The following is a 27,395-nucleotide window of genomic DNA, read 5'->3' on the forward strand; positions in this document are numbered from 1 at the left end:
CAGCCATACCTCAACTTCTGGGATTTTTGCTAGTTAATTGAAGATAGGAGTCTTGAGGATATATCTGCGCAGCCGTGCTTCAAACCTCAATTCTCACCTTTAAAAATTACAGGAGTGAGCTGCCAAACTTTAGTTTACTTGATGTATTTTAAAATGTAATTTGAAATATACAAGAAAAAGTCACCTTCCCTCAAAATATTCCCTCCATAGGTACTATCTGAGGAACTTTTGTCTATACACTCATTGGGATCTAGAAGCCTTTTAAAGTTCATGAAGTTCTGCATTAAAATTTGAATTCACTTTTGTGGTTGTTGTTTTAAAAAATCGGTACTTGGTTCATGAATTTGTTCAAAATATTTAGGAAACCAGAACACTGCTGGGCACTAGATTAAGAAACTGAACAAGACGGGCCTGGGCGAGTGTATTTTGCTCCTGAAGACTACTGATTCAAATTGAAATAGAAAAAACATACCGATCAATTAATAGATAAATGACACTGGGAACTATCAAAGACTAATTTTTCCCACTTTATTATTTTGCCTTAGGCTGGTTGTATATGAGGATTAAAAAAATACAAAGACAATGCCCAAGGAAGTGCACATTTTAAAGTGGCTCTGATGGTATAACAATGAATAGCTCTTTTCTCCAAGTATATTTCAGAGAAAATCTCGAGCAATAAAAAAATTTTGAGCAAGTGAAAGCAATATAAATGTACCATTGTGTGATAAAATGGAACATTTTGCCAATTTATAATTGCAAACCTAACATACATGCTGTTTCATACTTTACAAGTGGAACCTATTAGGAGTCAGATTTTCCAGTATGTGTAATCATTCTTCTTTATATTTTTGCAGGAGGTGGTTTTTCTTTTTAAATTTTGTGGCTGCTGGTATAGAAACTCCAAATGCAAACAGTGGGGGGAAATTACTTTTTTAATGCTAAATACTCACTTCAAATATAGCTGAGTCGTGAAGAGAATCTATAATTGTTCTATTGATTCTATTTTGTATAGGTTATGATTTATATTCATTGAGAAAAATCTTACTCATCCTTTATGATTCTGTGTGTGTGCATGTGCGTGTGTGTATGCGTGTGTGTGTGTGTATGCGTGTGTGTGTGTGTGTGTGTGTGTGTGTTACAGTTCTGAGCTTGAACTCAGGGTCTCAGGTTCTTCCTTAGCTTTTGGCTTCAAGGCTAGCACTTTCCCACTTGAGCCACATCTCCATTTTTAGCATGTTTCCCTTGCTGGTTAATTAGAGGTTAAGAGTCTCTCAGAATTGTCTGTCTGGGGTGGCTTCAATCGGAATCCTCAACTCAGCCTCCTGAGTAGTTAGCATTATCATCATGAGCCACTGGCACCCAAGTATGATGAAGAAAATTTTATGGTGGTTAGAAAATTTAACACCAATCTATCCTCTTCGATTTTAAGTGGCTGATGTTAAATATAGGTACAGGCTTGCACAGTAGATCTCTAAAACTTACTTATTTACATAGGGTAAAAAGTTGGAAACTTTATACCTGAAAAGACAAGTGTTAGGAAAGATGTGTAGGAAAGGAAATCCTTTGTTCTGTGGGCGAGAATTAAAATAGATCATCTCAGCTGTACTATTCACCATAGCTAAGAAATGGTATTTGCCCAGATACCCTCAATGCACGACTAGATAGAGAAAATGTGGTATATACACACAATGGAATTTAATGCAACCATTAGAAAGAATGGTATCATACCATTCCTAAGGAAATGGAGAGGCTTGAAAAAAATATATTAAATGAAGTCAGCCAAACCCAGAGAAACAAAGGTTGCATGGTTTCCCTCATCTGTTGTAGCTAGAATGTGCCTATAAGTAAGCTAGAATGTCTCTATAAGTAAGCACACGGGGTAGTGCAAGTGGTTACAAATGAATTAACTGAAGTATAATAGACTCTGTGGAGAGCTCAAATAGGAAAATTTTTTAGAAAGACTAGGTCAACACCCAACAAAACAAGCACCAGGATATTATTATACTTGTAAGAAGGGGGTGGGGAGTCAAGGGGTGTGGGAGAGAGGAATGTAGGGGAAGAGACAGAGAATTCGAGAATTCGTTGTATATGCCACACAAAACTATGAAAAGTAAAGGAAAAGGGGTTTGAAAAGGGGTGAGAATGTTGAAAGGGATGACATTGATCAAGATGCACTGAATTCATAAACGGCTTTGTTGAATGGCAACTCCTTTGTACTACTATTTAAAGATAATTTTTTAAAAAATTTAAGTAAAATGTCAGCTGCTATGGAAATCAGTGTGGTGATTCCTTACAAGATTAAATCTGAGCTGAATATATAGAGCACACCTACAATCCCAGCTTTTCAGGAGACAGAGATCCAAGAATAACAGTTCAAGGCCAGCCAAGGCACCATTTCAACCAATAAAGCTGGGCATTGTGGCACATGCCTGCCATCCTAACTACTTAGAATCATAAATAAGATTGCACTCCATTCCTTCCCAGACATAATTACCCTATCCCCAAAATAGCCAGAACAGGAAGGTCTAGAGACATAGTTCAATGTAGAGCACCTGCCTAGCAAGCCAGGGTTCTGAGTTCAATCCCTAGGACTCCCCAAAATTAAAAAAAATATATAGAAATAAAACTACCACATGATCCAACAATCCCACTTCTGGATATATTATCCCCAAAAACATTGAATTCGGGATTTCAAAGAGCTATTTATTTGTCCTTCCATGATCATTACTATTGATTCACAATAACCAAGATGTGAAAACCACATAAACTTCCATCAGTAAATGGATGAATAAAGAAGATAGAATTTTTAAAATCATAGCTGAAGTGGACTGGCAAATCTTAATGGTGATTTGGCATTTTTAACTTGACTCTCACACTTTGAAAGTTCAGTTAAATACGGGGAAATTGACCAAGTTTTGTTGTTACTTCGTTTTATTTATTTGATTTTATTTGGGAGTGGAAGTGGAGTGTGTGTGTGCTGACACTGGGGCTTGAACTCAGGGCCTTGAGCTCTCCCTGAGCTATATCACTCAAGGCTGGTGCTCTACCACTTAAGCCATATCTCCACTTCTGTGTGTGTGAGCGAGAGAGGCAGAGACAGAGACAGAGACAGAGAGACAGCGACAGAGATAGAGATTAATTAGAAACAAGAGTCTCATGGACTTTCTTGCCCAGGCTAGCTTCAAACAACAACTTCAGCCTCCAAAATAGGCAGGATTACAGGTGTGAGACAGTGGCACCTGGCTTTGTTTTTTTTGTTTCGAAGATGGAGTCTTGCTGTGTAGCTCAGGCTGACCTTAAACTCTCCATATTCTTGCTTCTGAGTGCTTGATTACAGGTATGCACTGGTATTTTTAATATCATCTCTGCAGGGCTCAGACTTTTCCTGTCATTGAATCCTCAACATCTCTGGCCGGGTACAGGCCCCACAGGAACCTGTTTGCTGATGCTCTTGGCTTCAAGCTGGACAACACAGAAGTTCTCTGAGGATTCTGAAGCTTCAGGACAGACCTAGGAGCTGCTGCAGGATACTGTAGCTTTTAGACATCCAGTGATGTGAGACCTCATCCAGCTCTTTTCATCCCTCACAAAGCTGCAGCCCCAGGGCTGTCTCCCCATGGGGAGGTCCAGGTGGCATTCTCTTTGCAGACCCCATCAGCCAGACTATGACAGACTTTCAGTCGGAGATGATGTGATCTAGAGAAAAGTTTCTAGGATTTTCATTTTCCTGTCCACTTGTGGCCAGTCCACTCATGAATTAACAAAGGCAATAGCAGATTTAGGGTGGAAGGGAGAGGAGAAGGGGTTTTAATTTGGGAGACCTAATTCGGAGTTCAAGAAGTATTGCAATTTCAGTTACGTCATCCTGAATATCTATGTCTTCATTCGCAAAATGGAGGTAATGGGATCAAGCCCAATGGGATCTTATCCAAGGAAAGATGCACAGTGAGACATGATTTCCCCTTCAAATCTACTTTGGAACGAAGCAGGGTAGAAAAAGTGATATTAGTAGAAATACATTTTGCTTTGCTTTGCTTGGCTCTTCATGTCATGGGAAAAGAGATATTGTCCTTCCTTCCTTCCTTTCTTCCTTCCTTCCTTCCTTCTTCCTTTCCTCTTTCCTGCTTTTCTTCCTTCCTTCCTTTCTTCCACCTCCCTTTCACCCATCCTTCATTCCTTTCTCATTTTCCTCTTTCTCTTCCTTCCTCCCTCCTTCCTACCTCCCCTCATTTCTTTCTTTCTTTCTTTCTCTCTCCCTCCCTTCCTTTTTTCCTCCCTTTCTCCCCTTCCTCCCCTCCCCATTTCTTCCTTCTCCCTCTCTTCCCTTTCTCCCTCTCCCACCCTCCTTTTCCCTTCCTTCTCTCTTCCCTCTCCCTTCCTCCTTCCTGTCTTCTTCCTTCCTTCCTCTTTCCCTCCTCTTCTCTTCCTTCCCTCTCCTTTCCTTTCCCCTTCTTAACTTTCCCTACCTCTCTTTTTCCCCCTCCTTCCTCATTCCTCTTCCTTCCTCCTCTCCTCTTCCCTCCCTTTTTCTCTCCCCCTCCCCATTCTTCCTTTCTATCTTTGGAACAGGACCTAATTATGTCACTCAGGCTGAATGAATTCTCAACCCTCCCAAGTACAGGTATAGACCACCATGACCAGCCAGCAAGAGGATTTCTTTGCCTTTGTAGAAGTGCTGCACTTAAGTTCTACCCAGTTCTGCAAAAGATTGCTTTGCTGTCATTCTCAATCCTCTTTTGCTAATTCCCCTGTGAAATAGTATTCATTTCTCACAATTCCTCATCACAAGTCATAGTTCACTCCTCTTAATGAACTGTCACTATTACCATAGAATATATCCTGCAATAAGGACTTGGGTGGGAGATTTAAAATGTAGATGGTTTAAAAGAATAAAAAGATGTAAACTCTTGCAGTGTTCTTCTTACTGCCACATAACATATTAAAATACAGATTATGGGATGTCATCCATCCTCCTAAATGCACAGATGGAAGAACAATCTGAACATGCACATGTATTCCCAAGGGGCTGCAGTCCTCAGAATTTATCTAGCACCTGATTTCTTTCAAGGTGAATGTGATTTAACTCATAAACATTGCCATGTTTGTAATGGACAAGCAGACATCTCTGTATTATTTTCCATAAGTGTGAGTGAAAGCAGAAAATGAGCCTTCAGCATCCTAAGTGGGGGGGGGGGGGGGGAGATGGCAATAATGAGAACAATGTGGTAACTGGAGGAAAAAAAAAAGAGGTAGAAGGGGAAACAAAGGAGGAGGCAACAATGCTTGATAAGAAATGTACTCATTATCTTGCCCATGTAATTGTAACCCCTCTGTATGGTATTTTCACAAGAAAAAAAAAAGAAATGGAAAAAAAAAACTAACATCAAAAGGAGCAGAGCAGAAAAGTAAAACCAAAGCAAGTTCAACCCCAGAGCAGGTGTAAAGGGGACAAATTAGATGAAATTTGACGATGACAGAGCACATTATAAATGGAAGGAAATGGAGAGGGCATGGAGATGGGTCTCCAGTCTCCAGTTTTCAAACAGGACATAAATGGGAGCACCCAGCTGGCCTCCTGCCTTCCATTGTGTGGGTGTGGATCTACCCCCTTGCCACTCTCAGCTGCATTTCTTTCTATGCTTTCTGCTTTTCCTGGCTGACCCTCAGACTGGGAGAATGTATGTAGGAGCCACCGGCTGAGTTTAGAATGGTTTAGGGAAAAACAGAGCTGGAGAAAAAGAAGTGCTTTCTGTGACTGGAACTTTAAGCACCTACTGCTTGTTTCTTCCAATCATCTTCTGTGTCCCTTCATGAAGATGCCCTCTAGATCATTATTTGGACAAATCTGTAGCCCTTCAGGAAACAGGGGATGCTGCTGGCTTTCAAACCTCATGAGAACCTCCATGCCTGGTCTAGGCACTCATTCTTTCTAGGGAGACCACATCCTCAGAGGTACTGAACAACTTGACATCTGGGTTGTTTTAGAGCACCTGGACAGCAGCTAAACCCCATCATTCCAGAATTCCACTCAGAACCCTGAGGCCAGACATTCTCTTGGGCCTCTCATCCCTGTCCTTCTGGGAAATGTCCTCAAATCCTCTACTCTAGATTTTCAGATCAATCTTTCATTATCCATGATCTCAGCACTCATATGCATCCAACCTATATCCCCACTTCTCTTCTCCTTCCTTGTTACAATTCTTCCCTTTGTGCATGTCTATCCTTCATTCATAGGAAGGGAGGATGGGAGAGAAGAAGGGAGGGAAGAAGGAAAGAAGATAGGAAGAAAGGACAGAGGGAGGGAGGGAAGAAGGGAGAGAGGAAGAAGGGAGGAAGGGAGAAAGGAAGAAAGAGAGGAAAGGCCATCTCAAATATACCATTGTAGCAAAAATCAATCAAGTCTATAATCTCTTTGGATGACCAACCTAAGTTGCTAACACAGATTCCTCTTCTCTCCCGAGGAGCTCTACTGAGCTCTGATGTTAATGAGTTCCACTAATGAGCTCAGGCTGCTTCACCTGGCATTCATTCCTTCCCACGGTTACCTTTTACCATTACTTGGATATGGTGGTGCCATCTTTGACATCTTAGATGTTTCAATTCTATACGTTGAATACAATACCTTCAGATTGCCTCCTCTTGTTCTGTATCTACCGTGTGTGTGTGTGTGTGTGTGTGTGTGTGTGTGTGTGTGCATGTGTGTGCATGTGTGCTCCTGCTGGGGCTTGAACTCAAGGCCTTAAGTTTAGCTTTTCCACCAAGGATGAAGCTCTACCATTTAAGCCACGCTTCCACTTCTAGCTTTTTGCTGGTTAATTGGACGTAAAGAGTCTCAAGGACTTTTCTGCCCAAGCTGGCTTTGGATTATGATCCTTAGATCTCCACCTCCTGATATACTAAGATTACAAGTGTGAGTGAGGCACCGGTGCTCAGCCTCTATAGCTTTACCAAGTTGACTTTTTCTGATGTTCCTTATCAGATTCTGCTGTTCTGATTGCCCTTCCTACACTGCATGTACTTTATCCACACTCCCCCCACACTCTGCCCCTTACTCCTTTGCTAATTCATTAACATCCTTACAACAGTCATCTCACAACAGCATCCCTACAAATGCTCATTGTGTACCCCTCCCATCAGTTGCTCAGGCAACCACATGATTGAGATGGGAAGCAATCTGAGCAGTGGACCAATCCAGGTGTTTCCAATGCAAGGATTCTTTTGTTTGTTTCCATGTCATAACTCTTTCTCCATCCCCAATATGCCATTATACACACATTAAGATTCCCTACCCCAATTTTGTTCCTGCTTTCCAACTTCTTGTATAGCAGTGTTGGGGTCTGAAGTCAGAGCCTCAGGCTTGCTAAGCAGGTATTCTACCATTACAACTACGCCTCCTAGCCCTTTTATTTTTGCTTTTGGTAGTTTTCAGATAGGGAATTGAAATTTTTCCCAAGCCAGTCTCAGATTGGTCCTCCCCATACCTCCAAAATAGTGGGGGTAACAATTGCACACCACCACGCCCAGCTATTGGTTGAAATGGGGCCTCACTAACATTTTTTTTTTGCCTGGGCTGAATTCAACCCACAGTCTTTCTGATGCTCACCTCCCAAGGTGCTGGGATTACAGGCATGAGCCACTACACCCAGCTACCCCATTTTTCTTATCACAGAACTTAAATGTTTCAAAGCTCAAGTGGATAAGAAACAAAAACTCTCAGAAATTTCAAATAAAACACGGCTAATTAACTATGCCTTTTCTTTCAAAAGAGGTCATGTTTCCTTTCTTTTCATGAGTTTCTTTTTCTTTAATATTCTGAGTCCCTCTCCCGGCCTTTCCTGTGGGGTCTTGCTGGTCCACCAGCCTCAGGTGTCTACCACCATGCACAGTGGTATAGTTTGAGTATAGATTGTCCCTTTGAAACACATGTTAAAATTTGTTTGCTGTCAGGATGATGGAGGAAGACATCCCTGGGACACTGGGTTAGTTACCTTGAGATCGGGTTTTTATACAGCAAGGTTACCCCTTGTCTGTGTTTCTTCTGCATATATCTGGCTTTGCCCTTTTTCTATGAGTACAGCTGCACAGATCTTCATCAGAAGCTGAGCAAATGCCAGCACTCTACTCTTGGATTTCTTTTTAACCTCCAGAGCCATGGGCCAAAAGAAAGCTGTGTCATCTGTAACTCACACAACCTCCAGGATTGTTCTATGATACTAACAACTTTAGTCGTCATGCTGAACTCTCTCCAGGCTCCTCTTCATCCCTCCTTCTGCTCGTGCAGGTCCCTCTTATTTGCTGTCCCACTCTCCTTTCCAGAGTGTTCTAGAAAGATATTCTTTTTTCTTTCCTTTTTTCTTTTTTTGTCAGTCATGGGGCTTGAACTCTGGGCCTGGGCACTGTCCCTACACGCTTTAGCTCAAGGCGTACACTCTACTGCTTGAGCCACAGCGCTACTTCTGGTTTTATAGTGGAGATAAGAGTCTCACTGACTTTCCTGCCCAAGCTGGCTCTGAACCGTGATCCTCAGATCTCAGCCTCCTGAGTAGCTAGGATTACAGGCGTGAGCCACCGGCACCTGGCTTAGAAAGATATTCTTTATTGGCTGTCCCTTTTGTATATTCTTGTTTCTTCTCCTAAAGCCACTACAATTGAGTATCTACTGTCATCAATTGATAAAACTCTGGTAACCTCACATCTGTCTTGAATTAACAGACGTATTTTTGTGTCTTCTGTGCAGCAATCCTGAAAGGTATGTAGTATAGTAACTCCTACTATACACACACACACACACACACACACACACACACACACACACACACACACAGGCACAGATGTCAGGCTAGTAGCTCACGCACATGTAAGAAGGGAAGAGTGAGCCCTGTATTTTAACTCGGGCCATCTTACTACAGGATCTGCTGCATCTTCATCTTCTTTCTTGCTCTGTCCTCCAACTCACTTGGCATTAGCCTATTCTGATGACAAAAACTCTGTCCTGCCTGATTTGACATTTCTCATGTTCAAGTCCATCTTGAGTTAGACAGCAGAGGTCGGAGCATAGTTTTCAGAAATCCATTGCTAAAATGCACAGTGTGCTGGAAGAGAAATGATGTACTGGTGGTTTTTCCTAATCTTTGTCCCCAAGCACATTAGCTAGTGTAGCTGATCCAGCAATATTGATTATACCACAACCCAAGGAACCCAGATAATGTAAATCAACGAAAGGCAAGAAGAAGAGGGAATGGGAGATAAGGGGAGAGAAGGAAAGGTAGGACAAGAAGATGACTAACTCAGTGCTGAGTGTCTTGGAATTCTGAAAGAAAGGAACTCTTTGACCTAAGACATGATATGACAGGATCTCAAGCAACTAGAAGTTTCAGGCAATGCTGGAAATAAGTGTCACAGAAAAGGTTGGGAAGGATAGGAAGACATACTCCTGAATCTGATTCAGATATACCTGGAGCTTCGTCTGATAACATCATAAAACATGGTTTACTTTCAGAAAAAAAAAAAACATTTGGTCAAAGTATTTAATCTCATAGTTTAAAGAATTTAGCCAACAACTGGGCACCAATTGCTTATACCTGTAATTCTAGCAACTCAGAAGGCTGAGAACAGGATTGAGGTTCAAAGCATGTTGGGTAGGAAACTCCATGAAACCTTTATCTCCAATTAACTACCCCAAAAGGCCACAAGTGCAAGTGTGACTCAAGTGGTATAACCCCAGAATTAAGTGAAAAAGCTAAGCAAGAGTGTGAGATCAATCCTGAGTTCAAGCTCCAATAATTGCATGTGTATATGCACACACACACACACACACACACACACACACACACACACACACACACGCATTTAGCCCCAGACAGAGAAAAATCAGCCAACAATAGGGTTCTAAATAGAGTGATAAAAGAAATATTACAGACATTATAAGAATTCAACATATATACCCAAATATGTATCCATTTAGAAATGTTTATATTGGCACCTGGTGCCTCTGATATGTAAATTCTTTAAAAAGAGCATCTGAGTTTGCTTGATAAACTCATTAAGGAATTAATTTGAATTCAAGGATGGAAAATCTATTGTTCATATAAATGTATTGACCAATTTAATTTTTTAAGCTTTTAATCATGCAAGGGGGAGAGAATAGCTTAAAGACTACTGCCAGAATAATTTGACATCAAATTCTTAGGGCATTCTGTGGTAATCTTTGCAGACTTGCTTCTGATAAACACAAGCCTTTTCCAAATCTGAATTCACTTCTCTTCTCAGTCACAAGTTTGGCTAATAAAGCTTGCTGGAGTGCAGCAGAATGGCTCCCTGGGGAAACTCTTTCCCTTGCTCAAGTGATTTTTTTTCCCTCCTTCTCTCTCTCTTAAAAAGAATGACATTGTGTCTTTAGAATGTTCTGGCTCTAAAAGACAGGCCATTTGAGTTGAATGATTAACAAGGACATAAAGGAATGCAAATCCAAACATACTTTCCATTATAATCTGCAGAACAAAGCTGATTTCTTCTATGTTGTGTTTCACAGACACGGTTGTAAAGCTAAGTGAAGATGTTTTGAATAACCTTTTTTTTGCCTGCTTACAACTATTTGAGGAGTCATGTCTTGACCTTTTGTCTCCTCCAAAGGATGCCCTTTTGGACATAAGTTTCCTGTGCTAGGACCTTTGGTTTTTGTTTGTTTTCTGTCAGTACTGGGGCTTGACCTCAGGGCCTGACCACTGTCCCTTAGCTTTATCAATCAAGACTGGTACTCTACCACTTGACTCACACCTCCACTTTCAGATTTTTGGTGACTGATTGGAGAAAAGAGTCTCACAGACTTTCCTGCCCAGGTGGCTTTGAACTATGATCCTCAGATCTCAGCTTCCTGAGTTGCTAAGATTACAGGTGTGAGACACTGATACCTCGCTTACACAGGACACTTGTAAGGAGGAATGTACTTTTGTTTCTCCTCTGAGAGAGGGTCTTACTATGGAGCCCAAGCTGACTAAAATGACAATCCTTCTGCCTTAGCCTCTTAAGCATGGGGATTAAAGTTGTATAACACCACAACCAGCAGGAATATGTTTTTTAGTATTATAAAGAATTACACACAAAGTATATTGAGAAAAGGACAAAGAGAAGGATAAGAATTGTGGCTGGAAGAGAAGGTATGTGAGGACTAAGGGCATAGCTGGGTAATAGAACATTGTCTACCATACGAAAGCCCTGAGTTCAATTTTCAGCACCAGTAGGGGAGAGAGGTAGAGGGAGGGAGGGAGGAAGGGAGAAGGATGGGAGAGAGAGAGAGAGAAGCATAGTGAGAGAGAGAGAGAGAGAGAGAGAGAGGTCATGTAGTTCCAAGTTCTACCATTTATGAGGAACCATTTCATGTATTTAGAAAATATGTTAACATCATATACTACAGATTTTTACAATGTGATCTATGCACTGATATGACCAGATGCATGTTCTATTTTGACCCAGAAGAAGTTCATTAAAAATGGTACTATTAAGGAAGAGGAAGATGACCCTAGTGTTGGGTGGGGTGGAGGAGGGTCATGTATAATAGGAAGCAAAAACAACCAAGGTATTTTACATACATGTATGCAAATGTTATATTGAAACTACTACTTTGTATAATTAATAAACACTAATAAAATATATAGTATTTTTAATATTTACTTTCATTCATCCTATTAAAAAAGAATGTTAGGAAAAGTATCCATTGTGGATATGGATTAAGATTCTACTTAGATGACTGCTGGTAGCTCATGCCTGTAATCCTAGACACCCAAGAGGCTAAAATCTAACCATCTCAGTTTCAAACCTGTCTGAGCAGATAAATCCAAGAACCTCTTGTCTCCAATTAACTAACAAAAAGCTGGAAGTATCAGCATGGCTCAGTTTGAGAGCAAAACCCAGAGTTCAAACCTCAGCACCAGTACATACACGTGTGTGTGCACCCACACACACACACACACACACACACGTAGACTATCCATATGGAGGAAAATTTACACAAAGTACTCATCTCTTAGAATTCAAAATGGGAGTGAAGGTAGACAGACAGTCAGACATGATATTCTTCATGTGCAATAGTTAATTTTTCTCATTTTCATCATTGCTCATCAATGTATAAAAGTACTGCATAGGTAAAAATGAACTGAACCTTCAGAAAACAATTTGCATCTAAGAACAGAACAACTATATAGTATGTTAGTATTCAAATACTTTGTTTATCTAGATAGGAATTTTGGTTACAGCTGTCTCCTTAAATATGCATCGACTCCTAAGAGGATCAAACCAAATTTTATATTGGCTTTGAAACTTGTCTCTGCAAATTATTTTTATTTTGCTTCAATTTGAAGAAACTTAGGCCAAACAAGCTTTTTCTATAAATGTCATTAAATGTGTGTGTGTAGAGACAGAGTGAGAGAAAGTTCATTCTGCATATCTGTATTCTATTTTGTATAGCAACATGCATAAAAATCTGCAAAGTTTATCAAAATTGACATAAGATGATATAAATTATAAAAATTTATACAGAATTGCATAGACCATATTTCTAGACATGGAAAGCTTCCAGTAGTGCAATCGTGTTTCAACAGAGGAGGGTGGGAAATGAAGTCTGTATGAAACCTTATTTTATGCCAAGCACAGAATTAATCTTGTTAATTAGATTGTGTCATTTTCGTCCTAAAATTACGCTCATTTTTATAAATGAGGAGACTGAGAATTGAAATTTCCCAAGTTTACATAATTTATATTGAATCTTGTTTTCAAAGACAGTTCAGTGTGACTATCACCCCAGACAGGCTCCAATGTAGACCCAAAAAGTATATTTGCATTTCCTATGATAGTTAAGAATACATGAACAAATATTGTTTTAAAATAAAGCTGATCCTAAAAAGACTAGCGTTAAAAGCAAGATGTTCAAATACAACCCTAAAATAGAATATTCAGTAAAGGTGAAAGAAAAAAGACATAGTGACAATGAGAGAGGGGAAAAAAGTATTGAATAGGAATTTTCTACAGAACTATACCAAAAACATCCTCAATAAAGGAAAGCCATTATCCAGTGAAGATCTAGCTAAGAAACTAGACTATTTCACTGTAGTTTAAGTAGAACTTGAACTAATTATACTGAGGGTTATATTTCCTACTGATAAAATTTGTTGCTGTAGCCAAAATCTCAGTAGGAAGAATCTTGCTTAGCCAATGGCTCACTCCTGCAATTCTAGCCACTCTGGTGGCTGAACTCTTAGAATCTTGGTTCAAATCCAGCCTGGGAAAAGAGATCCAAGAGACTCTTTGTGTGTGTGTGCCAGTCCTGGGGAATGAACCTGGAGTCTGGGCAATGTCCTTGAGCTTTTTAGTTCAAGGCTAGTGCTCTATAATTGAGCCATAGTTCCATTTCTGGCATTTAGGTGGCTAATTGAAGATAAGAGTCTCACAGAACTTTCCTGCCCCAGTTAGCTTTGAAGCACAATCCTCAGATCTCAGACTCCTGAGTAGCAAGGAGTACAGGTGTCACCCACCATTGCCTGGCTCCAAGAGACTCTTATCTCCCATTAGCCAGCAAAACACCAGAAGTGTAAGTGTGGATCAAGTAGTAGGGCACCAGCCTTGAAAAAAAAAGAGCCAAGGAAGACTACAAGGCCCTGAGTTCAAGCCCCAGTACTTCTACAAAGCAAACAAACAAGCCAAAACCTTGCTTATCAATCTCTCAGATAGAAGAGAAATAGATTACTACAAGAAAGAAAATGACTTAGGCCAGCAAACTGTGATTCATCAATGTCACTGAATTAAAGATGAGGCCTGTTATCTCTCAAGAGGTCTGTGCAATTGCAGGATAAGTTGCTTTCCAAACCTTAAAGGATTCACAGTCTGGAACTACAGGTTTCCTTGAAGAATGTTCACTCTTCCTATAACCAATTGACTTGAGATGCTACGTTGATTTTAAATTCCACCCAAGGACAGAATCCGTCACAAAATAGAACCGTGTCTTGTGAAATAAATCAGTTCCATTCTAGATTATCATCACAAGTGTTTTCAAAGGTTGGGAGCTGTAACCTTTCTCTTCCATCTCTGATCTTATCATACCAGCCACCCATTGTCAGTTGCCACAGTGGATTTTCTATCACATCTCAGGCAATTGTTCATCCATCCTAATGTACATATATGCTGACATCTTTTCTACACTCCTTCATGCTCACTTATTTGTCCATGGTGTGTTGCAAATCATCACCTCACTAACTCACTGCAACAGTAGGTGTCTGATCCTGCTGACTTCATGCTGTAAAGGTCGCCTCCTGCACAATAACTGAATAATGATTAATAACATCAGATTAAAAATATTCACCTTGGGAGCTTTCTGGAGATAGTCATTTGAAAATTCAGACCTAACTGGAATCAATGTTATGTATTCTGTACCCTTCTAATACCACATTGACTACTTACATTATCCATGGAAGCTGAGCGCTGGTGGCTCATGCTTGCAATTCTAGCTACTCAGGAGGCTGAGATCTGAGGACAGCAGTTCAAAGCCATTCTGGGCAGGAAATATTGTGAGACTCCAATGAACTACCAAAAGCCAGAAGTGGAGATGTGGCTCAAGTGGTAGAGCACTAACCTTGAGCAAAAAAACTCAGGAAAATGCCCAAGTCCTGAGTTCAAAGCTAGAACAGGCATGTGCGCACACACGCACACACACACACACACACACACACACACACACACACACACACACACACAGAGTCTTTTATTATTGGAAGACTATTCCTCCCCCTCCTTGAAACTGCAACCCTTGGTAGAATGTTGCAAAATGACATTTGGGGAAATTGGAAAGATAAAATGTTTGGGTTTTTCCCTTGCTTCCTATCCAGAAAAATTCCTTTGCCTTAGGGAAAAGAACAGTCTAACTTCGTGTGCTCTGCACAGGCACAGATATGCTGATGTGTAGCTTGTCTGTCGGGACAATTTGCCTGATCTGGTGTGGCATGGAGAAAAGCTGCAGGAGATGTGGAGGCATAGAAGGAAAAGAGCCACGATATCATGGCTACTGCCAGAGGTAGAATAAAAGTCACTGGAAATGTGAGATAGGGGGTGGGAGATGTCAGATCATCAGCTTGGGCTGATGATCTAGGTGGACACCACACCTGCTGTAAGAAAGCCAGATCTACTCCTCCTGTCTTCCTGTGTTTCCTGGCTTCCATGTTTGCCATTGTGGAGGGCTGGCTGGCCACACTTCAGTGTCTCTGCTTCCTGAGGTGAGCTGACTTTGAGCCTGACATGAGCAGTACATTTGTTGGCAGGATTGTAGAATGACAGATGAGTGGACAAGGACCTTTGTATTTCTGCCTACTGACATATGTATTAGAGGTGTTGCTGAACTCAGAGGGGACTGTCTGATCTCTCATGTCCAACCTTTGTCCTGCCTATTCCATTAGCTGCCCTTGTATGCACTCCAATTAGGCCAGAAAATAAAAGAAACAATAAGGAGAAAACATACACATTCTATGAGAGCCCTACTAACAGTGTGTTTTGTATACCTTGTCCACAGAAACGTATTATAGTTGGTAGTTTATGTAGTTTAGGGAGTGTTTTTCTTTCAGATTTCCAAGTCTGGATGATCATACCTTTCGTGTGTGTGTGTGTGTGTGTGTGTGTGTGTGTGTGTGTGTGTGTGTGTACAGTTCTGGAGCTTGGAATCAGGGCTTGAGTGCTTCCCCTGAACTTCCTTGCCCAAGGACAGCAATCTACCACTTGAGTCACACCTCTATTTCTGGCTTTTTTGGGTAGTTAACTGGAGATAAGAGTCTCATGAGCTTTCCTGCCCAGGATGGCTTTAAACCACAATTCTCACATCTCAGCCTCCTGAGCAGCAAGAATTATCAGCTCCTGGCTGTGGTTATACATGCTGAATATCAAATTCTAAACTTTGATCTGGAAATGATTTATTAAAGGGGATTTGAAATACATAATGGAGAAGAGAGCTTTCTTAAACTAAAACCACTTTTTTGTACATGCTGGTACTGGAGCTTGAACTCAGGGCCTGGGTGTTGTCCATTGGCTTTTTCAGCTCAAGAGTGGTGCTCTACCACTTTTTGCTAGGCTAACTGGAAATTCAGTTTCACTGACTTTCCTACCATGGCTGACTTCAAAGCAAGATCCTCAGATCTCAGCATTTTGAGTAGCTAGGATTGGCAAATGTGAGCCACCAGCACCCAGCTTAAAATCACTTTTAAAAAATTCCTTGTTCTGTCAAGTTCTCAAACTTAGTAGCATAAAGGTTTAAGAAGTATTCCCTTATAATGTTCTGAATCTTGGTTGCTTCTGTGGTGATGTTTCCATTCTCATCTCTGAGTTTATTTATTTGGGTGTGTTCTCTTCTTTTTCTGATAAGATTTGCTAAGGGTCTGTCAATTTTGTTAATTTTTTCGAAGAAACAACTCTGTTTTGTTGTTTCTTTCTGTGGTTTTTTTGGATTCTAATTCATTTAATTTTGATTTAATTTTAATTATTTCTTTCCATCTACTGGATTGGGGTTTATCTTGCTGCTCTTTTTCAAGGAGGTTCAGATGACTCATTAAATTGTTGGTTTTAAATCTCTCCAATTTGTTGATGTAGGAACTCAGAGCTATAAACTTGCCTCTCAGTACTGCCTTTGTTGTGTCCCAGAGCAGCCGGTAATTTGTGTGTTCGTTGAATATCATGAACATTTGAATTTCATTTCTAATCTCTTCCATGACACACTGGTGATTCAACAGTGTGTTGATCAGCCTCCATGTGTTACAGGACTTTCTTTGGTGGCTTTTGGTGTTGAGTTCTAATTTTATTCCCTTGTGGTCTGAGAGAATGCAAGGTATAACTTCAATGTTTCTGAATTTGGACAAGTTTGCTTTATGACCTAAAACGTGGTCTATTTTGGAAAATGTTCCATGTGCTGCTGAGAAAAACATGTATTCTGATGCTGCTGAAATATACGGTAGATGTCTGTTAAGTCTAGTTGATCTATGCAGTTGTTTAGATCTCTGATTTCTCTGTTGAGTTTTTGCGGAGTTGATCTATCTAGTGGGGAGAGTGGTGTGTTAAAATCCCCAACAATTAATGTCTTTGGATCTATATGAGGTTTGAGGGAAAGTAGTGTTTCTTGGATAAATTTGGGTGCTCTGTTGTTTGATGAATAGATATTTAGAATTGTAATATCCTCCTGAAGGAGAGATTCCTTAATTAGTATGTAGCGACCTTCTTTATCTCTTCTCACTAATTTTAATTTGAAGTCTATTTTATCTGATATTAGGATTGCAACTCTTGCCTGTTTATGGGGGACATTTGCTTGGTAGATTTTGTTCCAGCCTTTCACTTTCAAAATGGACTTGTTTTTATGGGCAAGATGTGACTCCTGAAGGCAGCAGATAGAAGATTCTTGCTTTTTAATCCAACTAGACAGTCTATACCACCTCACCCCAGTTAGAATGGCTATAATCAAGAACTCTAATAACAACAGATGCTGGAGGGGATGTGGACAGAAGGGAACCCTACTGCATTGTTGGTAGGAGTGTAAACTTGTTCAACCACTTTGGAAAGTAGTATGGAGGTTCCTCAAAAGACTCCACATAAAGCTCCCCTATGACCCAGCAATCCCACTGTTCGGCATTTACCTGAATGATCACAAACAAGACCATACTAAAGCTACCAGCACAACTATGTTTATTGCAGCATTATTTACCATAGCTAAGATATGGAACCAACCCAGATGTCCCTCAGTATATGAACGGATCAGGAAAATGTGGTATAGATACACAATGGAATTCTATGCCTCTACCAGAAAGAATGACATTGTCCCATCTGTTAGGAAATTTTTCCAGGAAAAGACCTGGAAAAAATTATATTAAGTGAAGTAAGCCAGGCCCAACGAAACATAGGTCCCATGGTTTCCCTTATTTGCAATAACTAGTATATGTCTGAGACAAGCAGAAAAGGTCAGATAAGATGATGTTAGGAGAAATGAACCCCAAGATAAGTATTCAAATGTTTTTTTTCATGCGATTGTTTCTAACATATTTATAAGATGATTTCTTTGTTGCTTTATATGTCCCTCCCCCACTGTATTTGATGTTGGTATAATTTGTGGAGGGGAAGGGAAAAAACAAATCGTTTAAATAGGGATACAGGTGGACCCATTGCAACAATGAGATGTACAAGTCGTTATGTTGAAAAACCAACTTCACAACTTTGGGGAAGGTGGGGGGGTATGGGGGGTAAGGGGGGAGATGGGAAGTGATAGGAAGGGGAAACAAAGGAGGAGGCAACAATGCTTGATAAGAAATGTACTCATACAAAGGAGTAACTCCTCTGTACGGTATTCTCACAATAAAAAAAAAAAAAAACAATGGAGTGAGTAACAATATTCAACAAGGAATGTACCTTACTCATGTAACTGTAACCACTCTGTATGGTATCTTTGAAATAAAATTTAAAAATTGAAAAAAAAGAAATATACTCAGTATCTTCCCCATGTAATTGTAACTCCTCTGTACGGTATTTTCACAAAGAAAAAGAAAAATGAACTTTACAACTTTGGCAGGGGAGGAGGATGGGGGTGAAGGGGGAGAGATGGGAAGGGATGGGAAGGAGAAACAAAGGAGGAGGCAACAATGTTTGATAAGAAATGTACTCATTACCTTGCCCATGTAATTATAACCCTGTAATTGTATGGTATTTTCACAATTAAAAAAATGTAAAAAAAAAATTCCTAGTATGAGCCAGGCACGAATGGCTCAAGCCTATAGTCCTAGTTGTGCAGGAGGCTGAGATCTGAGAATCATGGTTCAAAGCCAAGAAAGTCCATGAGATTCATATCTCAAAAAAAAAAAATACTCAGAAATAGCCAGTAGTGCTGTGGCTTAAATGGTAGAGCACTAGCCTAGTCTTGAGAAAAAGAAGCCCAGGGGCAGTGCCCAGGCCCTGAGTTCAAACCCCAGGACAGGCAAAAAAACAAATTCCTAGTCTAATTTAAAAATAGAAGCACACTCACGTATAGGGCCTCATAATATGTATGTGTTGAGAATATGCACCGCAAGATAATTTGGTCATTGTGAGAACACAGAGAGTTTTTATATACATGAGGGTGGATACAATGTCACTAATTGGTCTGAAATTAGGGAATTACCATATTCATTGTCATGGGCTGAAATATCATGCCTGCCTTTTCTTGTAACAACTAGAGGACATACGATTTGTGGATATCATTTTTGTCTGCAAATACAATGATGATTCAAATGACTGACATTGAGAAATGTGTAAGCAGCGTTCCAATATACATCAGAGGCCATTCTTCAGAAACAAAAACTTATGAAGAGATAAATGCTTATGAAACAAGTGTACTAGTAAGACAGGATTTATACTTTTTGCCAAAAAGCTTTGAAATTTTTTTAATCAATTCACACAATATTGTTCAGAGGATAGTTTTCTACTTTGAATAAAATCATCCAAATGGAGAGAGACATATAGAAAATAAACAGAATCCCATATATGGTAACAGGAAATAATAAGAAAATAAGGAAGAGATAGGGGTGGAGGATGGGTGAAGTGAGGAGAACAGGGGTGTGTGTGTGTGTGTTTGTGTGTGTGTGTGTGTGTGTGTGTGTGTGTGTGTGTGTGTTGGAGGGATTGTGTAGAACTCTATGGAGAAAAGACACTATATTCTAATGTACTTATAGTTCTTTTAAATAAGGGACTTATTTAGATTTTTTAATTTTTGTTTTATTGTAAAGATGCTGCAGAGGGGGTTACAGATACATGAGTAAGGTAATGAGTACATTTCTTGTCATTCATTGTTACCCTCTCCTTTGTTTTTCTCCTACTATGTCTTACTTCCCCCACCTGTTTACTTCTGGCTTCACAATATTTGCTTTGTGAGTGTGTGCCAATGCTGGGGCTTGAACTCAAGTCCTCACACTCTTTGGTTAGCTTTTTCAATCAAGGCTAGACACTACCATTGAACTCCAGCTCCATTTCTACCTTTTCACTCGCTTATTAGAAATAAGAGTTTCATGGACTTTCCTGCACGGGCTAGCTTCTCAGCTTCCTGAGTAGTCAGGATTACAGACAGGAGCCACGCAGCCTGGCTCTATTTTCTTACAGGTAGGACGTTTTTATGCTCATAGAAATAAGGGGAAAATTTGTACAAAAGGAATGATATCTTCTAGTGTTACTTTGGTCTATGAAGTAGTATCATATAATCTCTCAGCAAGTTTCTGATATCTTTTCCTGTCATTGTGAGGCTGAATTTCCAAACACTTTTTTTTCCTCTTTCCTGATCCTGAGTGCCAGTTTCTTTTCAGCTCTTTATACTACCACCATCAACACCACCACCACCACTACTACTACTACTACTACTACTACTACTACTACTACTACTACTACTACTACTGGAAAGAAAGAAAACAAAAATACTGTGAGTTTTTCCCAGAAAATAATCTGAATCAGTTTTATCTGCCTTCTTACCTTGTTTAATCTTGTGACCTTGTTTGAATGGCACCTGTTCAAATGCTGTATCCAGTGAAAATATTTCCTTTTCAGACCAAATTAGTATGTGTCATGAAGTACATTTGGTTAAAAGAAAATCTAATGCAGAGCAAAGTTTTCTTTCTGTTATTTAGAAATTATCCCTGCTTAAATAGCAGGGTTATTTTGCCTTGGAAAGTTTGTGTTACTTGGAACATTTTTAGAAATATGGCAATTATTGCTAGCCTTCATGTATTTTTTCCCATTCCAAACCCAGGTCAGCCCTTAGGGCACTCAGTGTGAGTCTCACAGTAAGAATATAAATTAAGATATTAATCTACTCAGATAAGTAGATGCTAGTAATTTATATTTAAGGTGCAATATCCCTTATCTAAAACCTTGCTATCTGGTTTATTTCAAGTTCAGAGTGCTCTTTTTAGAAAGGACCACAGAGTGCATCCACCAAATGCTAGTGACTAGGTAGAAATCACACACACACCAATATTGCTTTAATAAAACATATGGATATTCACATTTAGCTGGGTAAATAAAGAATATAAATAGCCCTGAGATCAGTATGTTCAGATTTAGCTGTTCAATGAGTTTGTGTCTGCTTGGGTTTTATCATTTTAATAACTTTGCCTCTGGAATCAGGAATTACAGATAAGCAACTGTGGATCTTTAATAATAGAAAACATTAGTGTGGATAATGGATAGGCCCAGACCAAAAGAATTTTTAAAAGCCATTAAAAAGAAGATAAGGAGAGCATCCAAGAAACATATATGGCTGGAGAATGAAATTTTAATGTGTCCTTAACATAAAAGTTAAAAGAAGACTCCTTGAAAGAGAACTGGGAATTCATCCTGCTTTTCTGGGAGAGGATGAACTAAGTTAACAAATCTAGGCAAGTGATGGAGCCAGGGTTGGCATTTAAAGATAATACAGCCACAAACACAAGTAGTTTCCCTTAATCAATGGTGTTAATATTTTAGAAATCAAGAAACAACAAGATAGATAAAACTGATCTTTTAAAGTTAGCTTATTTTAATCCAACCATTTGTATCTGAAATTAATGCCTAGGTGAAGGGCAAGACCTCTTATAAAATGTGTAATTTATTATTAAAGCATCAATGGTGAGACTGAATTAGTGCCAAAACCAGCCCACCACTGTAAGAAAATGAAATAAGACAAGCAATGAGTGAACTTTATTTTTGGGGAAAGCAACTGTGATAAACAGAATGGGTATACCTAGTCAAGAATATAGTAATTATGATTGAGTTCATCTTTTCCAAGAGTATATTACTAAATCCTCTACTCATGTGCCTATTTGCTAATGGAATGACTGAGTGAAGAAGAGTTCCCTGAGATGCTTAGGTAGTACTTCAAGAAACTCAAATATGTTCACGGATGCTTTTACAATCTAAATTTGAGACCCTGGCTCTTTGTAGTTTTACAACTTTGATCTAAATCTCCATTTTCTCTATCTCAGTCTGATCAGACATCTCATATCTCATTGCTTTGGGGGGTATCCATTATCCAAGCTTTTGTTCTCATTACTTCTGCCTTCTGGGATTTCTTTCTTAATTATATACCAACACTCCACATCTTCAAGCTTTCTTCAAGACCTACCTAAGCTCATCTCATTCTTAAGTCTCTTGGGGTCTTTGTCTTTGAGTTGAACACTCACAATAATCATCTCTGGGTTGTTTTGTGGGTTTTATCTCTTGAGTAGCTGTAACATTTTGTCCAACACACAAAATTCTGTGTAGCCCATCACAGATGAGGAAATGAAGCCATCAAATGGTAACTATTTGCCAGTCACAACAATTAAGGTTGGAGAGACAAAGATTAAGTCTGACCCTCAAACATCATTAGGCAAAAATGGTGGGAAATTCCCATATCCTCGTGGCACAATGTATCTTTGCTTTAGTTCAAACAAGTCCTAAAGAAGCGTAGATCCAATCGAGCAATCCCACTCCTAGGCATTTACCCAAATGACCACAAACAAGGCCATACTAAAGCTACCACCACATCCATGTTTACTGTAGTATGATTTACCATAGCTGAGGTATGGAACCAACCCAGATGCCAGATATCCCTCAGTCAATGAATGGATCAAGAAGCTGTAATATATATATAGCTGTAGTATATATATATAGCTGTAGTATATATATATATATATATATATATATATATATATATATATATATATATAGCTGTAGTATATATATAGTAGGTTGCATAGTACCCCTAATTTGTAAGAACTAGAATAGATCTATGATATTCTTAACAGGGGATTTCAATAACCCAATTGCTTTGTGCATAGAACTTTATACAATGAAGCGTATCAACATAAACTCCAAGATTTGGGAACAAGAGGTTCTTATTATGTCCTGCATATAGCTTTTCTTTTTCTTTTTTGTTTTCTTAGTTTCCTGTAGCTTGTGACTTGTATATAAGATTATTCAATCGGTGGAAGGAAAAGGGAATCACAGACACAGTAGGACAAAGGATGAACTAATGCAACACTGATACTCATTTGTCACTATGTTGGATGTAAACCTTACAACTGCGGGGGCGGGGGGGGGGGAGGTGAGTAGGGTGGGGTAAGCAGAAGAAAATAGGGATATGGTATCAGTATTTAAAAATATATGTACTAATTGCCTTACTTATGTAACTATAACCCCCTGCTAATCACCTTTTCAATTAAAAAAAAGAGGTGTAGAGCTGGGAGAGAGCCCTTCCAGCGTGGGGGTTGAAGAAAGGCATCCTGGGTGAAGGTGGATTTTATTCATTCATTCAGCAACAATTTCATAATGTCTAGTTGCTACAAGGAAGAATTCAGATTCAGACATTTTATTTGTGGGATTCCTGCTGCTGCCATAACAAGGTACATCCGAAGAGCCAAAGTCCTAGAAGCCAGACGTTCAAAATCAAGGTGTCATGGGGCCATGATGCCTCTTCAGGCTCTGTAGAAGGACTGTTCCACGCCATCACCTATGCTCTGAGAACCTCCAGTCTTCTTTGAGCTGGAGATTATCCCTCCATCTCTCCTCATAGGTCATTCACCTATGAAATCCTCCTTCATGAGGATGCTCATAACACTGGATCAGAACCAACACTATTGCCTACATTTCAACTTGAATGCCTCTTTAAATAAAGACCTTAGTCATAAAAAAAAAAGATGTTTCCAAGGCACTAGAGGCCAGGTTTTGGACCACAAATCAACCTGTAGCAGAGATGCAGAGATGAGAAACACAATGACCTTGAGAGGATGACCCCAGTGTGAGGAGACAAACCCTGCATTCCAGTGGAGCTCCACAAACTCACAGTGGGAGTCAGGGAGTCTAAACAGTGTTTGCTGCATCCTTCGCTGATTGGAGGATTGATGAGGACCTGGGCCTTCACGTTCTTTACACTTATAAGTAAGAAAACACCAGCACATGGTGATATCTTAACAATTGCTTCCCTCCCCCCTGCCTAACTGAACAGCAACAACCAAAAAAGATGTGCCCGCGCCTTTGTATATTCCTTAGGAAGGAAGAAGAAAATCAAATTGCAAGATACTATGCAGAGTTTATAAAATTCCTCTCTTACAACATCATTTTTATAGCAAAAAAATATTCTCACTATTTTAAAGATCGTTAATCAATGTAGGGCAAAAAATTAATTGTATTTATGTTACTTCCAATCCTCTGTAGTAAATAAATTCTAATAAGCTGCCTGGTGCTGGTGGCTCACATCTGTAATCCTAGCTATTCAGGACAATGAGATCTGAGGCTCTGGATTCAAAGCCAGCCCGAGAAGACAAAGCAGAGAGACACCTATTCCCAGTTGATGGATGAAAATCTGCAAGTGGAGCTGTAAGGCAGTAGAGCGCCAATCTTGATTGAAAAAGTTAAGGGACAATGCCCAGGCACTGTTAAATAGATTATATATTGTCTATGTCATATATATTATATATAATATGTTATCTATATGACACTATGTATTCATTACATATTCTATGTTTTACATATAATATATATTCATGCTACTTATAAAGTTTGTACAAAAAGAGATTTCTCCAAAGAGGCAGTGATACAAATGAGAAATAGAAACTATCTTACTGCTCTGAGGAAATTCATCTGTGTCTATTAATTACCCAAAACAACTGCATAACAACACACATTTCTTCAAGTTCAAAGCCTGTATTCTCAAACGACCTGCCTATTAGAATTGCTTATTTATGAATTTTGAAATTTTCTTTTTGTTTCAGAAATATGAGATTACAACACAGAAAATAAAAGAATAAACCCAAACTACTAATGTCAAATAATTCAGTGGCAATGCTCAAATATTGTTGGTGGTAGTGGTGGAAGTCATGGGGCTTGAACTCAGGGCCTGGGCACTATCCCTGAACTTTTTCACTCAAGGCTAGAGCTCTACCACTTCCAGCCAGAGTCATTTCCAGTTTTCTAGTGGTTACTTGGAGATAAGAGTCTCACAGACCTCCCTACCCAGGCTAGCTTCAAACTGCAATCCTCAAATCTCAGCCTCCCGAGTAACTAGGATTACAGGGGTGAGCCACTGGCTCCCAGCTTGCTCAATTATTTTATTAAACAGAAAAAGAAAAAACAAGTTACATATGACTTGCATTATTCTTAAACTTGCACTTTATGTAAGGGTATAATTACAAGAGGATTTTCGAAGTGGTTGGTTTCTCCTTCATTGTTTTGTTTAGTTTTGTTTAAGATCATCTTTTGTTATTCTTTTTTTTTAATGTCTGGAACTACTGGAATTTGAACTCAGAGGCTTGCTTGTAATAGGCAGGTGCTCTACCATTTGCCTCACCTCTTTTGATTTTAGTTATTTTTCAGATATAGATTCTCACATTTTTGTCTGGCCAGAGATTCTCCTATGTATTCCTTCCATGCGATTACAGATACACAGCAACACATCCAGCTTATTAGTTAAGATGAGTCTAGCTAACTTTTGGTGGGGGGGTAGTGAAAGGGTCTTGGGCTAGCTAAGAAACTTAATCCTCCAGATCTCACTTCCCAAGAAGCTAGAGTTACACACATGAGCCTCAGCCTTTCAAAGTTTTCCTAACACAGGTAATTCACTTTAACCTTAAAAAAAATTGTGTAATGTTTATGAGTCTGTTTCTTATCAGATATATAGTTTGTAATTATTTTCTCCCATTTTTTTGAGTTGTCTCTTCACTCTGTTTCTTGTTTCCTATGTTGTACAGAAGCTTTTCAGTTCAAAAACTTTGATCTGTCTCCCTTTGCTTTTGTTGTTCTAGGCTTTGGGGATCCTATCCAAAATATATTCACTCAGATGAATATCCTAATGCTTATTATAGCCAGGTAGACATGTACCCCATGTATATGTATAATTATTATATGATTCTTAAAGATACACTTTTAGGACAAATAGGTGAAAACACAGAACCACCGTTATTATTAGAAAACATACCGAGATGCTGTCTTCTTGTCGATATTGCTTCCAGTTGCTCCCACCATCGCTGAACATCAAGAGGTAGCTGGTCACCCAATCAGAGCTCCCGTATCCTCCCTGAGTGGCCACGGCGGTAACCTTCATCCTTTCTCCAAGGTCAATCTGCAGCCATTGGTATTTATTTGATACAAATGGAGTCCAGCCACCTGCTCCTGTTAGGGAATTTTTAAAAAAGTAGAAAAGTGATCAAGAAAAGGGGATTTTTTTAAATTTTTATTTATTTTTTATTGTGAAAATACTGTACAGAGGGGTTACAATTACATGGGCAAGATAATGAGTACATTTCTTATCAAGCGTTGTAGCCTCCCCTCCTCCTTTGTTTCCCCTTCCCATCCCTTCCCATCCTCCCCCAGCCCCTTACCCAATCCTCTCCCCCCACACCAAAGTTGTAAAGTTCGTTTTCGACATGACAACTTGTACTTCTCGTTGCAACGGGTCCACCTGTATCCTTATTTAAACGACTTGTTTTTCCCTTTCCCCTCCACAAATTATACCAACATCAAATACAGTGAAAGCAGGAGTTATACTTTGGGGGAGGGACATACAAAGCAACAAAGAAATAATCTTATAAATGCGTTAGAAACAAATGCATGAAAGAAAGAAAAACATTTAAATACATATCTTAGGGTTCATTTTCCTAACATCACCTTATCTGACCTTTTCTGCTTGACTCAGACATATACTAGTTATTGCAAATAAGGGAAATCATGGGACCTATGTTTCTTTGGGCTTGGGTACTTCACTTAATATAATTTTTTCCAAGTCTTTCCATTTCCTAACAAATGGGGCAATGTCATTCTTTCTGAAGGAGGTATAGAATTCCATTGTGTATATATACCACATTTTCTTGATCCATTCATCTACTGAGGGGCATCTGAGTTGGTTCCATATCTTAGCTATAGTAAATAATGCTGCAATAAACATAGTTGTGCTGGTAGCTTTAGTGTGGTCTTGTTTGTAAACATTTGGGTAAATGCCCAAAAGTGGGATTGCTGGGTCATAGGGGAGCTCTATGTGGAGTCTTTTGAGGAACAAAGAGGGGATTTTTAAAATATATCTATTATTTGAGTAGTAAAACGGTGAGATTGTAAATAAATGTTAAGTTGAAAGTTATGAGCTAGGCGTGGTGGCTCACATCTGTAATTCTAGTTACTCGGGAAGCTGACATCTGATGATTGTGGTTCAAAGCCATGCCAGGAAAAAGGAGACTTTTATCTCCAATTAACTACCAAAAAAAAAGTGGAGGTGTGGCTCAAGTGGTAGAGTGCCTGCCTTGAGGGAAAAAGCCAGGTTAGAGAATTAGGCCCTGAGTTACAGCACACACACACACACACACACACACACACACACACACACACACACACACACGGAGTTATAGATTGTCATTAGAAAA

The 27,395-nt window shown here is 39.4% G+C and overlaps 1 protein-coding gene across 2 annotated transcripts in view; it reads right to left on the reverse strand.

Annotated features, from left to right (window-relative positions):
- LOC122124680 (contactin-associated protein-like 3) overlaps window positions 1-26,101 on the reverse strand; it is a 110,290-nt gene extending 84,189 nt beyond the window's left edge. For both annotated transcript variants that reach the window (XM_042699378.1, XM_042699377.1), the window contains exon 1: window positions 25,961-26,101. In XM_042699378.1, the coding sequence (XP_042555312.1) occupies window positions 25,961-26,086 (126 nt within the window). In that variant the 5' untranslated portion in view covers window positions 26,087-26,101. The remainder of the gene's footprint in view (window positions 1-25,960) is intronic.
- Window positions 26,102-27,395: the final 1,294 nt, after the last annotated feature.

The sequence above is a fragment of the Dipodomys spectabilis genome, unplaced genomic scaffold (assembly GCF_019054845.1).
Source record: "Dipodomys spectabilis isolate Male_0828 unplaced genomic scaffold, ASM1905484v1 ptg000241l, whole genome shotgun sequence".
NCBI lineage: Eukaryota > Metazoa > Chordata > Mammalia > Rodentia > Heteromyidae > Dipodomys > Dipodomys spectabilis.